Source organism: Equus przewalskii, chromosome 8 (assembly GCF_037783145.1).
Source record: "Equus przewalskii isolate Varuska chromosome 8, EquPr2, whole genome shotgun sequence".
In the NCBI taxonomy this organism is placed as follows: Eukaryota; Metazoa; Chordata; class Mammalia; order Perissodactyla; family Equidae; genus Equus; species Equus przewalskii.
Window position 1 is genome coordinate 42,681,096 of NC_091838.1, and position 18,447 is coordinate 42,699,542.

At 35.2% G+C, this 18,447-nt stretch overlaps 1 protein-coding gene across 14 annotated transcripts in view; it reads left to right on the plus strand.

Moving 5' to 3' along the window:
- The window catches only part of DPY19L4 (dpy-19 like 4), a 65,395-nt gene extending 47,536 nt beyond the window's left edge, over positions 1-17,859 (plus strand). For all 14 annotated transcript variants that reach the window (XM_008540124.2, XM_008540118.2, XM_008540117.2 and 11 more), the window contains 5 exons: positions 897-953; positions 1,926-2,008; positions 4,441-4,573; positions 11,153-11,311; positions 13,248-17,859. In XM_008540124.2, the coding sequence (XP_008538346.1) occupies positions 897-953; positions 1,926-2,008; positions 4,441-4,573; positions 11,153-11,311; positions 13,248-13,412 (597 nt within the window). In that variant the 3' untranslated portion in view covers positions 13,413-17,859. The remainder of the gene's footprint in view (positions 1-896; positions 954-1,925; positions 2,009-4,440; positions 4,574-11,152; positions 11,312-13,247) is intronic.
- The last annotated feature ends 588 nt before the right edge of the window (positions 17,860-18,447 follow it).

Here is an 18,447-nt window from a genome sequence, read left to right on the forward strand (position 1 = left end):
AAGCATTTCACATACTATTTAACGCTTACAAAGACCCTATTGGCTAAATTTTATTATCTGTATGTTATGGACAAAGAAACTAAAGCTAGAACTGGTTAAATAAATTGCCTGAGATCACGTAGCTTATTATAAGAGTAGAAACCATGATTCACTCAGGTTTTTCTGACTCCAAAGCCCATTCAACTAATATTATGCTATAGTTATAGTTAAAAAAAAAATAATTAGAAAAGATTAATGAGACTTGGTGCTTGATTAAGTATGGGAGAGTGAGGAAGAGGGAGAAATCATAGATGTTTCCTAGGTTTCTGGTTTGTATGACTATGCATCATGGCGTCACCCACAGACATGGACAACAGGAAGAAGAACAGATATTAGCAGGAAGATAATGAATGATTATCTTTAATAATAGTCATGTATTTTGCAAATCTTTTTCCAGAGAAATTTAAACATTCTTATTTTAGCATTCTAGTATATTGATATATATTAGCTATTTTTCCTGTGTTAATTCATTATCTTTTTGTTGCTGCTGTTATTAGCTTTTTAGGTAGCAGTTCAGTGTTCTCTGTAAGCCTTTCATAACTTAAATTCCTGGCAAAATTGTCAAATATTAATTTGCTATTTGAAATATTACTGAGTGTTACCTTTTTTATATCCTACTTTAAATTTATACAGTAAACATGTATGTCTCACTCTGCCTTCAGCATAGTGTGTCTTTAATTCATTAGTCTTCACCTGTCTCACTCTGTGAACTGGGTTCTGTGCTGACTTCAATTTCTCTGAAACTGAAATTTTTATAACTGTAAGAATCTGTGATTGGGCATAAAGTCAGTGTCTAGTACCTCTAAATACATTCTGAAATGTATTTATCCATAACCATTTTTGTTTTAATATTTTAGGCTCTTATTTTGAGCATGGCTGTGCCCACTATAATAGGTCTCAGCTTATGGAAAGAGGTAAGAAAATCAGATTTTTATATCATTAAAATGTACTTTGTCTACAAGGTAGTGATAAATTTATATGTATGTGCAGTATACTTAAATTGAGACACTATTCTAACAAAATAAAGTGTAATATTCTTAGGAACTTTTCTATTTTATCATTAGGAACATGATAGAAGAGCTAAAACATTTTTAGAATGCCATCTGATGCAATCTGCCATAGTCTAATGCTGTTATTAATTCAGTTTATAATTGGCAAAAGAAATTGCTAAATAAATAAATGTTAATATTAAAAAGCATTTTGGCTTGGGGCCAGCCTGGTGGCATATTGGTTAAGTTCGTGCACTCTACTTCAGTGGCCTGGGGTTTGCTAGTTCAAATCCCAGGCACAGACCTGTATACCGCATATCAAGCCATGCTGTGGTGGCATCGCACGTACAGAATAGAGGAACATTGGCATAGATGTTAGTTCAGTGACAGTCTTCCTCAAGCAAAAAGAGGAGGATTGGCAACAGATGTTAGCTCAGGGCCAATCTTCCTCACCAAAAAATAAAAAAATTATTTTGGCAACTCCAAAATTTAAATATTTATAAAATAATATAAATTCTTTGGCTTATCATAATATAGCATGGAACTATTTGCCAATAAATCTGTGAATTATTTGACCTGGAATTTATTTATTTATTTTTAGTATGTATGTGAATGAAAGATACAGCTGCTGATTAATTGTTCAGTAATGATAAAATTATTTATTGAGTCTAGGCAGTAAATTAACTGTAAAACAGATTATTTAGAATATTTGGCCCTAGAAGAATGAGCAGGTTACTGAAAGTTAGTAAAGAGATCCATAGCATTTTTTCCGTAAGGACAGAGTTGTAGTATTGTTTGTCTTAAGGTGGTCTCTTAGTCTTTTGAAATACTCTGGAACAGTTTTAAGCTTTCTAGCTACTTATACACACTTTTTGGGGATTTTGTTTTTCATTTTAGTTTTTTCCAAGATTAATGACAGAATTAACGGAACTACAAGAATTTTATGACCCAGATACAGTGGAACTTATGACCTGGATAAAGTAAGAATTGAACTGCCCAAGACTTGCTAAGCTATTAATTATTCTTTGCATGCTATCTAATAGATTCAGGGGAAATAATAAATTAATGCTTTTCCAAATTCTTCTCATAAAACTCAGGAATTTTACCCTGTGTTTTTAGGGATATTTAGTTTTTGATTGGATTTATAATTCTAATTTTCTAATTGAACTCTTCTCCATTTAAAATATAGCATGAATAATTTTGAGATTTGAGACTCTCTTCGTCAAACACCTAGAAATGTGGAATAAAAAGGAACAAATATCCTTTTATTTAAATAGTCAGGAGGATGCCTCTTTTGCCCTGGGTTGGAGGTGGATGAGTGGTAGATTGCTAATCTCAGTAACCAAGGTTAATTTTTTAGATTAATTTTAATACCCACACAGCTTTTAATGCCCTCGGAGGACAGGAGATGTGGTCTTGGGCTTATGGGAGCAGGGAATTGTAATTGAGACACCTTTTCCCCTCCTGCAACACACACATATATAACTAAGGAGCCCTTGAAGGGCTACACCATCAGTGAAAGGACAGACTAGCAAAATATCCATCAAGGGTTAAGAAACCATGTCTTTCCTTGGTCTCAGTTCTTGGTGCAAAAAAAAGTCTCTCCTCTGAATTTCTAGCAGTGGTTCTGAATTCACATGAGGTTGTAGTTTGAAATTTCACTTATCTAATCTAGGAAACCCCAAATCAAGAAGTTATCATAAAAAGTGGTCTGGACTGCCTGAATATCCTCAACCCAGGCTACACAGGATTCCACAAATATAGTTTCATGAAGATGAGCTCTAAGATTACAAAACACTTGAGGAAACAGTCCAACACAGCAAGAATCAGATGTCATTTGTGATGAACAGCACAATTAGACCTCTAGCAATTTCTGATAATAAAATTTGTGTCAGTTAGTTTTTGCTACATAGGAGACAACCACAAAACTTTTAATGGCTTACAAATAATAAACATTTGTTATTTTGCACCACTTTGAGGGTCAGCTGAGTGGGGGCAGTGGGGAGGATTCTTCTGGTCTGGGCCAGCTCAGCTGAGACTGGATAGCTTGGCATAGCTTCCCACATGTCTAAGGTTAGGTAGGTGTCAGCTGAGGGGTGAAATTGACTTGGCAACCTGCCTCTCATCATCCAGCCCAGGTTAGCCTGGGCTTGTTCACAAGGTTGCGGTTGTAGAGTTCCCAAGAACAGCAAGAGAGGCTAAGTCTCAATTTCAAACCTGTTTTACATCTCACATGATGTTTGCTGTTGTTCTGTTGGCCAAAACAAGGCACATGACCAGGGCCAGAGTTCCTTCCAAGAGCATAGCTATAGGGAGAAGAGTCATTACAGCCATTTTTGTGATCAGTCTACTGCATGGATAGAGACTATGAAATAACTCATTGAAAGTTGTTAAAGACATAGAAGAAGAAACTAAACCATGAAAGAGGAGTCGAAACACTATCAACAAGGGCCGGGAAAATAAGACAAAAGGTGTTTCTAGAAACGAGGAATAGGTTTATAGAATAGGTATATAGAAATGAGAATAGGTCCTATTATAAGATCTTGTTACATAATGACCCCCCTCATATGTATAAAAATTGTTTTTTAGATCACCCTTAACCATTGCCTGTTAATACTTTTTGGGAACTGTATTTACCATTGTGGAACACTGACTGTGTAGCTTTGTGTTGTCATTAACAAAAGAGGGAGTTACATCTGTGTGTGTGATTTACCACAATATTCTCAGAAGCAGAACATTGGACATTTACATCAGACAATGGACATTTATGTTACTGGAGTGTAATTATTCTGTTTGATGTTTGTTTCCCCATTAGTGGGTACTCTTTGAGGACAATGGCTGTGTACCATCTTTTTATTTCCAGAGCTTGGCACTATCTCTAGCACATAGCAGGTGGATCCTGAATGTTGAATACAGGGAGTGAATAAATAAGTGAAGGCGTTAGAGCAGCCCTTTGGGGCCTGCTTCTAGGTTTCCTAGTCTTCTAAGTGGCATCCATCTGGGACTTTGGGTCATGGCTCAAAGTATCACCATTGAGTTGACCATACTAATATAAAATAATATATTCCTGTCACTATATCCCATTACCCTGCATTATTTTTTAATAGCGTTATTACCACCTGACCTGCATGTTTGTTGTCCTCCCTGTGCTCCCTCTCAAGATTAGGGATCTTGTCTCCACTGCGCCTTTTAAAAAAATTTCTGTATCTTCAGCCTTCACAATAATTCCTTGCACATAATATGTGCTCAGTTTTTTTTAATGAATCCATAAATGAAATGAAGTGAAAGCTGACATTGAAACTTAAGTGTACAATATATTGTAAGTTTCCTGGTATTTCAGAGTTGATATAAGTCAGTGACCTAAATAGTATACTTACCTTTTCAGTGTGTAAAACTTTATGGTTCTTTGCAGAAGGCAAGCTCCGGTTGCAGCTGTGTTTGCAGGGAGTCCACAGTTAATGGGTGCAATTAAATTATGCACTGGATGGATGGTAACAAGCTTGCCTCTTTACAATGATGACGATCTTCTCAAGAGAAATGAAAATGTAAGGCATTTTAGATTAACATTTGAATCTTTTTTATATCACTCTTTAGTATAGTTATGTAAATGATGCATATGTTCCTGGTTAGCTAGGAAAATCCAACCAATTTTAGAAGAGTTAATCAACTTTAATTTTTAAAAACCTGTATAGTACATTTAACTAAGAGGAGAGCCAAAATCAAAATAGTAAGTTCCTTGTTTTATGAGTAGTATTGATATGTTTCTAGGAGAAACACTTAATTTTCCACAAAGTTTCAAGGGAACTGATATGTAATATTTCACAAAGAGAAACATTCTTCTGAAAATACCATTGTTCTTGATCGAATTATTGAAGGAAGGCTGTTAATGTCTTGATACACTTTGTATTTCTAAGCTAAAATTCTATTTCCCTGTGATTTATTTTTCAATATGGGCTGTTATAAATAACTCAGTATAACATTAGAATGGTATCTAATTACTTGTTGTTCAGAGAATATATTATTTTGAATGTTTGATATGGGTTTAAATGGTAACTCCATATATGGAGGCAATGACCAACTGAACCTGAGTTCCAAATATTCTGTTTTTCAATTTGGGAGAATTTCATAGAGCTTTTAAGTATACTCTAAGCTAAGGAAGAAGTATAGCAATATAGAAGTTAGTCTCTAGTCTAGAGGTTAGACCCTAAAAATGCAGACTCTGAAATTAGAGTATCTGGACTCAATAACTGCCTCTGCCACATACTAGCTTTGTGACCTCGTGTAAGTTTTTTATTTTTTTTTTTGGATTCCCACGCCTTTTTTTTTATTGAGGTATAAGTAACTTATAACGTTTTATTAGTTTCGGTGTACAATGTAATGATTTGATATTTGTATATATTGCAAAATGATCACCACCGTAAGTCTGGTTAACGCCCATTACCGTAAGTTGTTACAATTTTTTTTTCTTGTGATAACTTTAAGATCTACTGTCTTAGCAACTTTCAAGTATACAATACAGTATTATTAATTGTATTGACCATGCCATACACCATCCCCTGACTCATTTATTTTGTAACTGGAAATTTGTACCTTTTGACTCCTTTCATCCATTTTGCCCACTCCCTACCCCTCCCCCGACATCTCTGGCAACCACCAATCTATTCTCTGTATCTGTGGGCTCGGTGTTTTGGTTTTGTTTTGTTTTGTTTTCAGATTCCACATGTAAGTGAGATCATATGGTATTTGTCTTTCTCTGTCTGACTTATTTCATTTAGCATAATGCCCTCAAAGTCTGTCCATGTTGTCACAAATGGCAAGACTTCATTCTTTTTTAATGGCTGAATAATATTCCATTGTTTATATGTATCACATTTTCTTTATCTCTTCATCCATTGGTGGACAATTAGGTCGTTTCCATGTCTTGGCTATTGTAAATAATGCTACAATGAACATGGGAGTGCAGATACCTTTTCGAATTAGTGTTTTCATTTTCTTCCTATAGATACCCAGAAGTGGAATTGCTGGATCATATGGCACTTCTCTTTTTAATTTTTTGAAGAACCTTCATACTGTTTTCCATAGTGGCTGCACCAATTTACATTCCCACCAACAGTGCATGAGGGTTCCCTTGTCTCCACATCCTCACCAAACTTGTTATTTCTTGCTTTTTTGATGATAGCCATTCTAACAGGTGTGAAGTGGTATCTCGTTGTGGTTTTTCTTTTTTTTTTTGAGGAAGATTAGCCCTGAGCTAACTACTGCCAATCCTCCTCTTTTTGCTGAGGAAGCCTGGCCCTGAGCTAACATCCATGCTCATCTTCCTCTACTTTATATGTGGGACGCCTACCACAGCATGGCTTTTGCCAAGTGGTGCCATGTTTGCACCCGGGATCCGAACCAGCGAACCCTGGGCCACTGAGAAGCAGAACGTGCAAACTTAACCGCTGCACCACCAGGCCGCCCCCTCCTTGTGGTTTTGATTTGCATTTCCTTGATAATTAGTGATGTTGAGCTTCTTTACATGTACCTGTTAGCCATCTGTATGTCTTCTTTGCAAAAATGTCTATTCAGATTCTCTGCCCATTTAAAAAAAAATTTTTATAGTGGTCTAAATAGTTTATAACATTGTGAAATTTCAGTTGTACATTATATTTGTCAAACACCATGTAAATGTGCCCCTGCATCCCTTGTGCCACCCTCCTCTGCCTTTCCCCTGGTAACCACTAAATTGTTCTCTTTGTCCGTAAGTTTGTTTCTCTTCCACGTGTGAGTGAGATCATGTAGTGTTTGTCTTTCTCTGTCTGCCTCATTTCACTTAACATGATGCCCTCAAGGACCATCCATGTGGTTGCGAATGGGACAATTATGTCTTTTTTTATGGCTGAGTAGTATTTCATTGTATACATATGCCACATCTTTATCCAATTATCAGTTCTTGGGCACTTAGGTTGCTTCCATGTCTTGGCTATTATGACTAATGCTGCAATGAACATAGGGGTGCATAAGTCTCTTTCTATTGTTGATTTCAATGTCTTTGGATAAATATCCAGCAGTGGGATAGCTGGGTCATATGGTATTTCTAAGTTTTTCGAGAAATCTCTCTTCTGTTTTCCATAGTGGCTGCACCAGTTTGCATTCCCACCAGCAGTGTATGAAGGTTCCCTTTTCTCCACAGCCTCTCCAACACTTGTTATTTCTTGTCTTGGTGATTATAGCCATTCTGTCAGGCGTAAGATGATATCTAAGTGTAGTTTTGATTTGCTTCTCCCTGATGATTAGTGATGTTGAGCATCTTTTTATGTACCCATTGGCCATCTGTATATCTTCTTTGGGAAAATGTCTGTTCATATCCTCTGCCCTCTTTTTGATTAAGTTGTTTTTCTTTTTGTTGTTGAGTCAATACCATACTGTTTTAATTGCAATAGCTTTGTAGTACAGCTTGAAATCAGGGAGCATGATGCCTCCAGCTTTGTTCTCCTTTCTCAAGATTGCTCTGATTATTTAGGGTCTTTTGTGGCTCCATACAAATTTTAGGATTGTTTGTTCTATTTCTGTGAAAAATGACATTGGAATTTTGATAGGGATTGCATTGAATCTGTAGATTGCTTTGGGTAGTATGGACATTTTAATAACATTAATTCTTCCAATCCATGAGAATGAATATCTTCCCATTTATTTGTGTTGTCTTCAATTTCTTTAATTTTGAGCAAATTTCTGAATCTGAAATAATAATAGTTCTCACCTCCCAGTTGTGAAAATTAAACAAGATAATGCACTATGCCTGAAACATAGTCAAATTTAAGTGTTAGCTGTTATTATGTACTATTAAATTGTAATTGTAGGTGCACACACATATACATATCAGCATACAAAGTACAAAGAGGGGTTCAAAAGCAGGAGCAATCAATTCTGCCTACAAAAATCCGAGTCTTCATAAAGGGCATTCCCTTGATCTGGGCTTCGAAGAACGAGTAGAAACTTGTTTGGGAAGAGAATACATATGATTCTAGGCTGAAAAAGTAACATGAATCATGAAATTTGTATGGCCATGACTAGAAAACAAAATGAGGCCAATTCTGAAGGACCTGGAAGGTCATGCTGAAAAGTTTAGACTTGCCTTTGAGGCATTTTGGAGTCATCAAAGATCTTTAATAAGCCTGGGAGTGTGGAATGCTTAGATCTGTTTGAGAGAGTTAATTTTGGTCATAGCGGAAAGAAGAGATTGAAGCAGGGGAGAGTCAGAGATGGGGAGGTCTACCTGGGAGTGATTTGGCTGAGAGACAGCAGCTGCCTCTCATTAGCATTTGCTGTACCTGATTTGAAAAGCTGTTGTCGCTTGGACTGCATGTGTATAGCATAGTTCTGAGCTTATTTTTTGTGGATTTAAACCAACTATCTCTGACAAGCCTTTGTTTCCTTTGTTGTCTTTTGATTAGTCATTTTCATAATATAGAATTTCAGAATCACATATAATTAGGTCAGAGTTCTAATTAAATTTAAACATTTTAGAGTTTTATGTGACTTGGCTATGAGAGTAGGAACCGTGTTTTTTCCCCAAACCTTTGTCTTTCTCTATAGTATCTAGTACATAGCAAGTACTGAATAAATTTCTTGTGAAATTAAAATTCAGATTGAACTCCACAAATGAGACCATATAATTTGAATAAGACATTATCTATAATTCATAACATGTGACTAATCTTTGTATAATATCCTGGCCATTGATTCTCAAACCTGGGATAATTATGCTCCCAGGGGACATTTGGCAGTGTCTGGAGACATTTTTGATTGTTCCAACGGGAGGAGGGGTTTTACAGTCTAGTGGGTAGAGACCAGGAGTACTGCTAAACATCCAACGATGCACAGAACAGCCTCCCTTCTGTCCCCACAAAGAATTATCTGTCCCAGGGGCCAGCCCCGTGGCCGAGTGGTTAAGTTCGCGCGCTCCGCTGCGGCGGCCCAGGGTTCAGATCCTGGGCGCAGACACGGCACCGCTCATCAGGCCACGTTGAGGCGGCGTCCCACATCCCACAACTAGAACGACCTGCAACTAAGATATACAACTATGTACGAGGGGTTTGGGGAGATAAAGCAGGAAAAAAAAAAAAAGATTAGCAACAGTTGTTAGCTCAGGTGCCAATCTTTAAAAAAAAAGAATTATCTGTCCCAAAATGTCAACAGTGCTGAGGTTGAGGTACCCTGCCTTAGTCTATAGTAATGTTATTGCGATTGCACAGAAGTGTTTTTTTTTTAATTAAGGTTATGAAAGTTAACATCCTTGTGAAATTACAGTTTTACATCATTATTTGTCATGTTGTAGGTACACCACTTCACCCGTAGTGCCCTCCCCCCACCCCCTTTTTCCCTGGCAACCACCGATCAGTTCTCTTTGTCCGTATGTTAACTACCACCTATGAGTGGAGTCATACAGAGTTCGTCTGTGTCTGTCTGGCTTATTTCACTCAACATAATACCCTCAAGGTCTATCCATGTTGTTGTGAAGCATAGAAGTGTTTTTAATGCCCCAAGGGTATGTTACAGTTCCCAAAACTTAAAAATAAATAAAAATGTATGTAAAAAACTATAAATAAATATAGGCTGGATAGAATAAAACCGTTCTTCTTGACACTTATTTAGCAAAGTGAAATGAATGAGAAACTTCTTGATTTATTAGCATTCTGTGTACCACAGAATGTTCAAGCGAGTATCTCTAGCATGTCAGTGGACATTGGACATAAAGGTGCTGGATAGACAGCAACCATAACATGGAGTAGGTGGCCACTAATATTCAGCAAATAGACTGGGATTGTGTCCAATCTAGATTTCAAGTCTCAGTATTTAGGACAAATAGTATGTGGTACTTTTTGGCTTAACATTTGTGATTTCATTATTTTCTGAAGGGTAACAAGAGCTAGTCCAGTGTTAGCATTTCAGAAAAACTGAAAAACATTATCTAATAACATTCAGAGCTTATTATCTAATAAGGTCAGCAAAATTGTGATGAAAAAACAACACAATAAAGACTTGAGTTTTAAGCATCCTGGCTTATTCAGTATTTTGTGACAGTGGTCAAATTATTTTTAACCTTGCTGACTTTATCTCATGTATAAAATGAACATAAAATACTCTGATATACGGTAATAAAAAAGATTAAAGGAACTATTATAGCTCAGTAATAAAAAACCAATTGAAAAATGGGCAAAGGCCATTTACAACATGGATGAATCTTGAGGGCATTATGCTAAGTGAAATATGTCAGAGACAGACAAATGTGGTATGGTATCACTTATATGTGGAATCTAAAAAAGCTGAACTCAAAGAAACAGAGTGATGGTTACTAGGGGCTGAAGGGTGGGGGAAATGGAGAGATGTTGGTTAAAGGGTACAAACATCCCTTGTTGACTATAGTTAATAAGACAGTATTTTATACTTGAAAGTTGCTAGGGGAGTAGATCTGAAATGTTCTCACCATTTAAAACAAAATGGTGATTATGTGACATGATGCAGGTGTTAGCTAAGGTTAGGGTGGTAATCATTTTGCAATATATAAGTCTATTAAAGCAACACATTGTATACCTTAAACTTAGACAATGTTCTTGCCAGTTATATCTCAGTAAAGCTGGGGGGGAAAATGGGCAAAGGACTTGAATGGACACTTCTCCAAAGAAGATGGACAAATGGCCAATAGCATATGAATATAAGCTTCCTAAGGGCAGGAATCAAGTCTTAGTGAATATCTTTATTTTCCACAGATGGTACTCAGTATTAAGAACATAGTACGGGCCAGCCCCGTGGCCGAGTGGTTAAGTTCGCACACTGCACTTCGGCTGCCCGGGGTTTTGCCGGTTTGGATCCTGGGTGCAGACATGGCACCGCTCGTCAGGCCCTGCTGAGGCGGCGTCCCACATGCCGCAACCAGGACCCACAACTAAAATATACAACTGTGTACTGGGGGGATTTGGGGAGGAAAAGCAGGGGAAAAAAAAAAAGATTGGCAACAGTTGTTAGCTCAGGTGCCAATCTTAAAAAAAATAAAACGACATAGTAGATGCTCATTGTATAGTTTTGATTCACAGAAGTTTTAAATGTCTTTTGAAATTACTGTTTTAATTATATTCTTTCAGATCTATCAAATCTATTCAAAACGATCTGCTGAGGATATTTATAAAATACTGACATCCTACAAGACTAATTACCTAATTGTAGAGGATGCTATCTGCAATGAGGTGGGAACCACGAGAGGCTGTAGGGTTAAAGATTTATTAGACATTGCAAATGGCCACGTAAGTAACCATTTAGAAAGTTAAATCTTTTTGAGAAAACTAACTTTATTTAAACTTGTAATTTTCAAACTTTACTTTTGGAACTTAACTAAGAATATAATTAAAAGATATCAGTGGGGGAGTTTGTTAAAAGTAGTTTGAAGTATTTTTCCAATGTAGTATTTTTGAAGTATTTTTCAAAAGAAAAGTTGGATATTTTTGCAAAAATAATAGTTTTAAATATAATTTTTCCTTATTCATTGCCTGTACTTGTGCATATTCAACATTTATAAGCAAAAGATGGCATAATTTGACTTGAATGATGATTGTAACTCATGATAATCTCAAGAGCAGTTGCATTGTCATGTTTTAGGTTGAGAAATGTTTTATAATTTGATACATGGCTAGAAAAATTGTTTACTAAATTATCACTGTCCTGTATATTGAGTCCCTGTTAGTCACAAAAATTAGTGTATTCAGAGCCACTTTAGTTGTTCAGACTTAGCTCTATCTTAATTTTTCATTGATTTCCAGTATTTTACAAGCTTTCTTACTTGTCAGCCTGCAGTGTATGTACGGTATATCTGGCAGCTAAGAAGACTGACAGGGAGGTTTGTATATCTGGTAATCAGTGTTGTCTGCAATGGGTACCTTTGCTCCTGGGAAAGTTGGGGGTGGAGGACTTTAGGGAAAGTTTAGTAGGGCATTCTAAGTTGGAGCGGCATATTCTCTTCAGGTTGCAGCCAAGATTTTTGTCTGCTCCTTCCTAAATAGCTCTTTGCCTTATCATCCCAGGCCAGTTGGAGGTGAGAAATTAGTTTTTATAATTTCCATGTTTCTCTTTCTTCATGGCCCCTTAATCTCGTAATATAAACGTATTCTATTTTCTGCTGAATGTATTTTGAATTTTCTCTGTTGGCACTTGATGTCTGTGATCTTTGGCTTAATTGGTGACAAAATGAAATTTCATTAAACATCAGGTATTCAGTAATTACTACTCTATTGGTTCCTATCTGGAGCCTTTTTATTCTGCTCTTAGCTACCTTTTTGCTCCATTTTGAAGATCAGGTTACTTCTTTCATGTAATGCCAGGCACAAGGACTTAAAGCTAATCCGTTCTTTTAAAGTTGGCTCTCTGACATCTTTCCTAGACATTGGAGTAATATTTAGTGTTTTATTATAGAAAAACCTTCAAGCTAGCTAAGCTGTCTTAGTGAATATCATTAAAGTGAGAATGTAAAGATTTGCACTGAATAAATCGTGAAAACTTACTTGCTTGCTAGATAATTGTGAGTCATTTCTACACAAAAGGAGAAGAGTTTGAATATACATTAAGAATAGAATGTTCGGGGCTGGCCCTGTTGCCAAGTGGTTAAGTTAGCATGCTCTACTTTGGCGGCCCAGGGTTTCACCGGTTCGGATCCTGGGGGTGGACATGGCACTGCTCATCAGGCCATGCTGAAGCGGCATCCCACATAGGACCTACAACTAGAATATACAACTGTGTACTAGGGGGCTTTGGGGAGAAGAAGAAGAAGAAGGAAAAAAAATGGACAACAGATGTTAGCTCAGGTGCCAATCTTTAAAAAAAAAAAAAAAGAATATAATATGTTCATTTCTCAGCCTTGGTAGGCTGCATGATAAGATTCTTCACAGGAATGATAATGGACTATGGAGATACAGCCCTCTAAATTTTAGAGTTAAATCTTTAAAAAATTGGCAACACTTTGTACTGGTTTCTCAATCTCAATGGGAACCTCAAGAGTCTAGTTGACGTGACTCTTATGAAGAGGCTTCTATTTGCTTAACAATGTGAGATGTTTGCTAAACAATGTAAGATAGTCCATGTTGAGTAATAATATGTGTTTTCATATAAATATAATCATTTATACATTGATTGCATTTCTCCTGTAAGTTTATTAAGCTTTTTAATACTATGTTTCATATCTTTTGATAGGTGGTTTGTGAAGAAGGTGACAAGTTAACCTACTCAAAATATGGGCGATTTTGTCATGAGGTCAAAATTAACTATTCTCCATATGTGAATTATTTCACTAGAGTATATTGGAACAGGTCTTATTTTGTATATAAAATCAACACTGTGATATCCTTTCAGTCTTGAAAAACAGCAGAGTCTTCATTTCAAAGACTTATACCACCTGCAGCAAAATGCGATTTTCTTCAACCTCTGTGGCATCTTTGGAAATCAGAGTATGGACATTTGAAATGTTACTGCTGCTTTTCTCCTGCTCTTAACTGGATCCAGAGTTCTGTGAGGAACAGAAGAGCGAGCATCACTGTCCTTTGGGAAAGTGTCAAATCTACCACTCTGCAGTAGTCCAGCTGGGTGTTTTCCTTATTGTTACGTGGTCTGTCAAGATTTTACCTTCTAAACCATTGTAAAATTTTCCTCATAAATCTTCATTCTATCAGAACATTTATCTTGAATTTTAATATGTTCAAGGTCAGAGTATATCTCTTAAACATAGCATTTAATAAATTCTTAATGTGATATAATTTTAGATTAGAAGAAAAGAATTCTTACAACTCAAGGTAGTTTCTGAAGATACTTCATGGGTTATAATAGAATTGAAATATTACAATAAAAAACTAATTTAAATGTTAGCTGAAAATATGTGGCATTTAAATTAAAATGAAAATTAGATAAAGGAAAGTGCTTTTAAGGATATTCATAAAGATATACCCAGGTTTTCCATGATATTGCTGTCATCGTCTGCTGCTTATATAAATGAGCCCTTTCTTAGTACTATATGGTGCATGATATTGCGTTTTATTATTTTATGACTATTAAGTGGTTAGCTTTTTTTGCTTATGCTCATAAATTTGATACCAACTTAATCATGATAAAACAATAACTATTGTTATCTATATATTTTTTAAAACAGACATTTAAAAGAATGCCGTTCAGGTTTTTAAAAAATATGGATAGAGGGTATATAATCTATTCACATGTTTTCTACTCAAGGTTAAGTAAAAAATTAAATCTTTTATCAGAATAAGAATATGTACACTAAAATGAGCAACAGTTTCTGGAGATATGTGCAGATGCTGTTAAATATACCTCTGCATACAGTTATATTTATTATAAAACACAAGTGCTATTATTTATGAAACTGTTATATAGTCGTCGAAATTGAGACAAAATGACAATTATAATAAATTTCACAGCACAGTTTCACAATCTAAATGCCATGTTCCTTTAAGTTAAATGTTTTCATATTTTTAATCATTTATTAAAAGAAATTTTAAAATGATTAATTTGACCTTATAAAGAGATCCAGGATAGATGTATCATTTTAATAAGATGGGATGCATGTTTAGTTTTAGTCTATACATTTGTTTAATGAACAAGTTTTCAAAATTTTCACTTATTAGAGTGCTATAAAAATTAGTTTCATTACTCTAAATTACTACATTAAAGGGAGCAACTTGCATTATCTTTATTTTCTGTAATATATATACCTATTTTAAAAGTACAAAACCACATGCATTCTTAGACTAGTCTAGGATGCTTTGCTTTTTGGAATTTTAAGATTGTTGAATGGAGGTGTCATATCTGGTGCATTAGTTTTATTGGTTCTCATTTCATGCTTTTGTATAATTTTTAACAATTAAGATCACTACAGGCAGGGTATTTCAGGTTCTCTGTACATCTTAATAGTGAGTCACTAGTATTTAGCTTCAACACTTATGAAAATATTACCACAGTTACCTAAGTACACAGTGAATAGTCACATGGTAATACTGTGATTAGAGCATGGAAAACGATGTAATTGAAAAGTCCGTTTCCCTATTTTGAAAAGAAAAATAGAACAACCTCCTTTCCATGTAACATGAAATATTTAATTGAATTTTTATTGATTTACGTTATGATCAGATATGCTGAATTAGTTTTGATTATTGTTTGTTTTGGGGGGGGTTGTTTTTGACATAGTAGTTTCTTTTGCTTCTGTCAACTTATTTCTTTTTTTTTTTTTTAAAGATTTTATTTTTCCTTTTTCTCCCCAAAGCCCTCCAGTACATAGTTGTGTATTTTTAGTTGTGGGTCCTTCTAGTTGTGGCACGTGGGACGCCACCTCAGCGTGGCCTGGTGAGCGGTGCCATGTCCGCGCCCAGGATCCCAACCAGCCAAACCCTGGGCCACGGAAGCGGAGTGCGTGAACTTAACCGCTGGGCCCTGGGACCAGCCCTCAACTTATTTCTTAAATAAAATAGATTTAGAGAAGGCTTTCATTGATTTTTTAAATCATGAATTTTTCATTCAGCATCAGTTGAAAAGGAAAGTGTGATCTTTATTATAGAAATAATAATATTAGATGTGAGAGAGAAGCTTATTTGCTTCTATTTTAGTTCTAGTTAAAACAATAGTACTAGAAAGCTTTGAGTGAGGAGCATTTAATTAATTCCCTTACTTTTTCATAGAGTAACAAATGATTAAGAATTGTGCAAGGAATTCCATTTGGGTAACTTATGCTGGTTATGTATGACAATAAAGATCTGCTCTGAAAGGAGCCAAGTTTATGATTTTTGGGTAGAAGGATTTCTCAAGAAATAGAAAATGTACTTTGCCCTTGATGTTGCAAAACCATTGAATTAAGTGCCTTAACTTCTTTATTTCAAACTTTACTTTTTATTTTCCAAAAAATATTATCCATTTCTTTCTTTCCATGAGAATACTTTTGTAACGTTTTCCTCATCATTAAGCACAGAGAGAGAATCCTCACTAGGCTACTTTTACTGTTAACTTTAATTCATTAGTAAGCGAGCGTTCAGGGTAGCAATGGGATTTCTAGCCTGCTAAGTTAATTTATCTAGCTTCCCAAATGCCAAACAATCCAACAAATAAAACTTAATTGATAAAGTATATGATATTGACTGCTGGTTTATATTTTTTCTAACTTTGGCATCTGCATCTTGGTGCTTTTTTTTAGACTGGTAGGGTTTTACAACCTAGGCAGTATGTATTGTACATCAGAACTTTTTTCTTCATTGCTTTGTTTGTATATAGACAGCATGTTTTTTCAGGATATTAACCCAAATCGTTGATGGCCTCAGTGTTATGGCACGCTTCTGTACAGTCCAGATGGATTTAAGGAAAAGCAGAACTGGAGGTCAGTGTGTTTGTTACATGTCAGGGCTGAAAAATATGCTTTACAAAAAAATTACTGATTTCTTGAAGGGCACATGGAATAGCCATTTTATTAAACTTTCGTTTTTGAGAAATTCCTTGTAGTCTTTTTCTATTTTTGAACTGTAAAACATTTTGATGCCTTTAATGGATAAAAGCAGCACCTCTCTGTCAAATCAGTGGAGTTTCTAAAAGTTGTATGTAAGTCGATTTTTTTGTTAAGTTTATTTTAAATGCATGAATATTTAAAGGGCACATATTATGAATTAGTCTGTGTATTGAAGAACCTTTTGTAAAGTACTTTCTGACTTACATCTCAGTGTATTCTCTCCATTTGTCCAGTTTTTAAAATATAGTCTCTATTGTTGCTATTTGCTAATATTTTTAGATCCCAGTATGTATTAAATTTACAGCTCTGAAAAGTTACAAGTAACATTTAAAAATTTCTTATTGAAATAATAGCTCATTAGTAAGTTTTTGAATGTGTAGGGTTAACACTTTAAATAAAATTAGACGTGAAAAATGCAAAGGCATGTATTTGACTCAACTATTTTCTGTCCCTTAAGGTTTCTAACCATTATACTTACTGGTTTTCCATAATAAAAAAGGGCATTTTGGAACCAGATTTGCTGAATTTAGCATAAAGACATCTTTCAATCATTTCTGTTTATAAGTCTCATATTTTACAGCATTTTTTTTTTTTAAGATTGGCACCTGAGCTAACAACTGTTGCCAATCTTGTTTATTTTTTTCACTTTCTGCTTTTCCTCCCCAAATCCCTCCAGCACACAGTTGTATATATTTCAGTTGTGGGTCCATCTAGTTGTGGCACATGGGATGCTGCCTCAACGTGGCCTGATGAGCGGTGCCATGTCCGTGCCCAGGATCCAAACCAGCGAAACCCTGGGCCGCAGTAGCGGAGCACAAGAACTTAACCACTCAGCCACGGGGCCGGCCCCTGTTTTATAGCATTTTAATCTTGACGTATATAATCCTATGTGCAGTTCTGTAAGAGATACACTGAACATCTGACCACTGTATTTAATGGAATAATAGTATCAGAAAGAAACATGCATTCCAGACTTATAGTTTGAAATATCTCATAACCAACCTTTCATATTTTAATAGCTTTGTACAGCCATTTAACAAGGACAAATACAATTGCTTCATATCATATCTATGACAATGTATATTTAGATTAAATGCATTCCTTCTGTAACTAAGGTTCTATCTTTGCAAAAGAATAAAAGTTAATTTCAATAAATATTAATAATTATTAATCCTTTAAGAGAGTTGGGTTGTAAACTAGTTTACTTAAGATTTTGTAACATTAAATGTACTTTTATCAAGAATGAAATGATTTATTTCACGCTTAATTACACTCCTTTTGTTTCCATAATAAAACTTTTTAGAATTTTAAGTTGTCTTTTATTTATATATGAACCTTTTTTGTTACACTTTATTGAGACAATTCAAATACCGTACAATTCACCAATTAAAAGTGTACAATTCAACAGTTTTTAGTATGTGCACAGAGTTGTGCAATTATCATCACAATTAATTTTAGAACCTTTTCATCACCCCAAAAAGAAACCCCATACCTTTTAGCTGTTACCCCCATCCACTCCATTCTCAAGCAACTCCTATTAATATACTTTCTGTCTCTGTATTTGTATATTCTGGACATTTCATATAAGTGGAATCATATACTATGCGACTATAATTATTCACATATATGTGACTAGCTTCTTTCGTATAACATTTTCAACATTCATTCATGTTGTTGCGTATACCTTTTTTTATTGCCAAGTAATATTCTATTGTATGGATATACCACATTTTGTTTATCTATTCATTCGTGGACATTTGGTTTGTTTCTACTTTTTGGCTATTATGAATAATGCTGCTATGAATGTTTTTGGTGGATATATGTTTTCATTTTTCTTGACTGTATGTCTCCTTTGTCTAGGAGTAGAATTTCTGGATCATACGATTACTATGATAACTG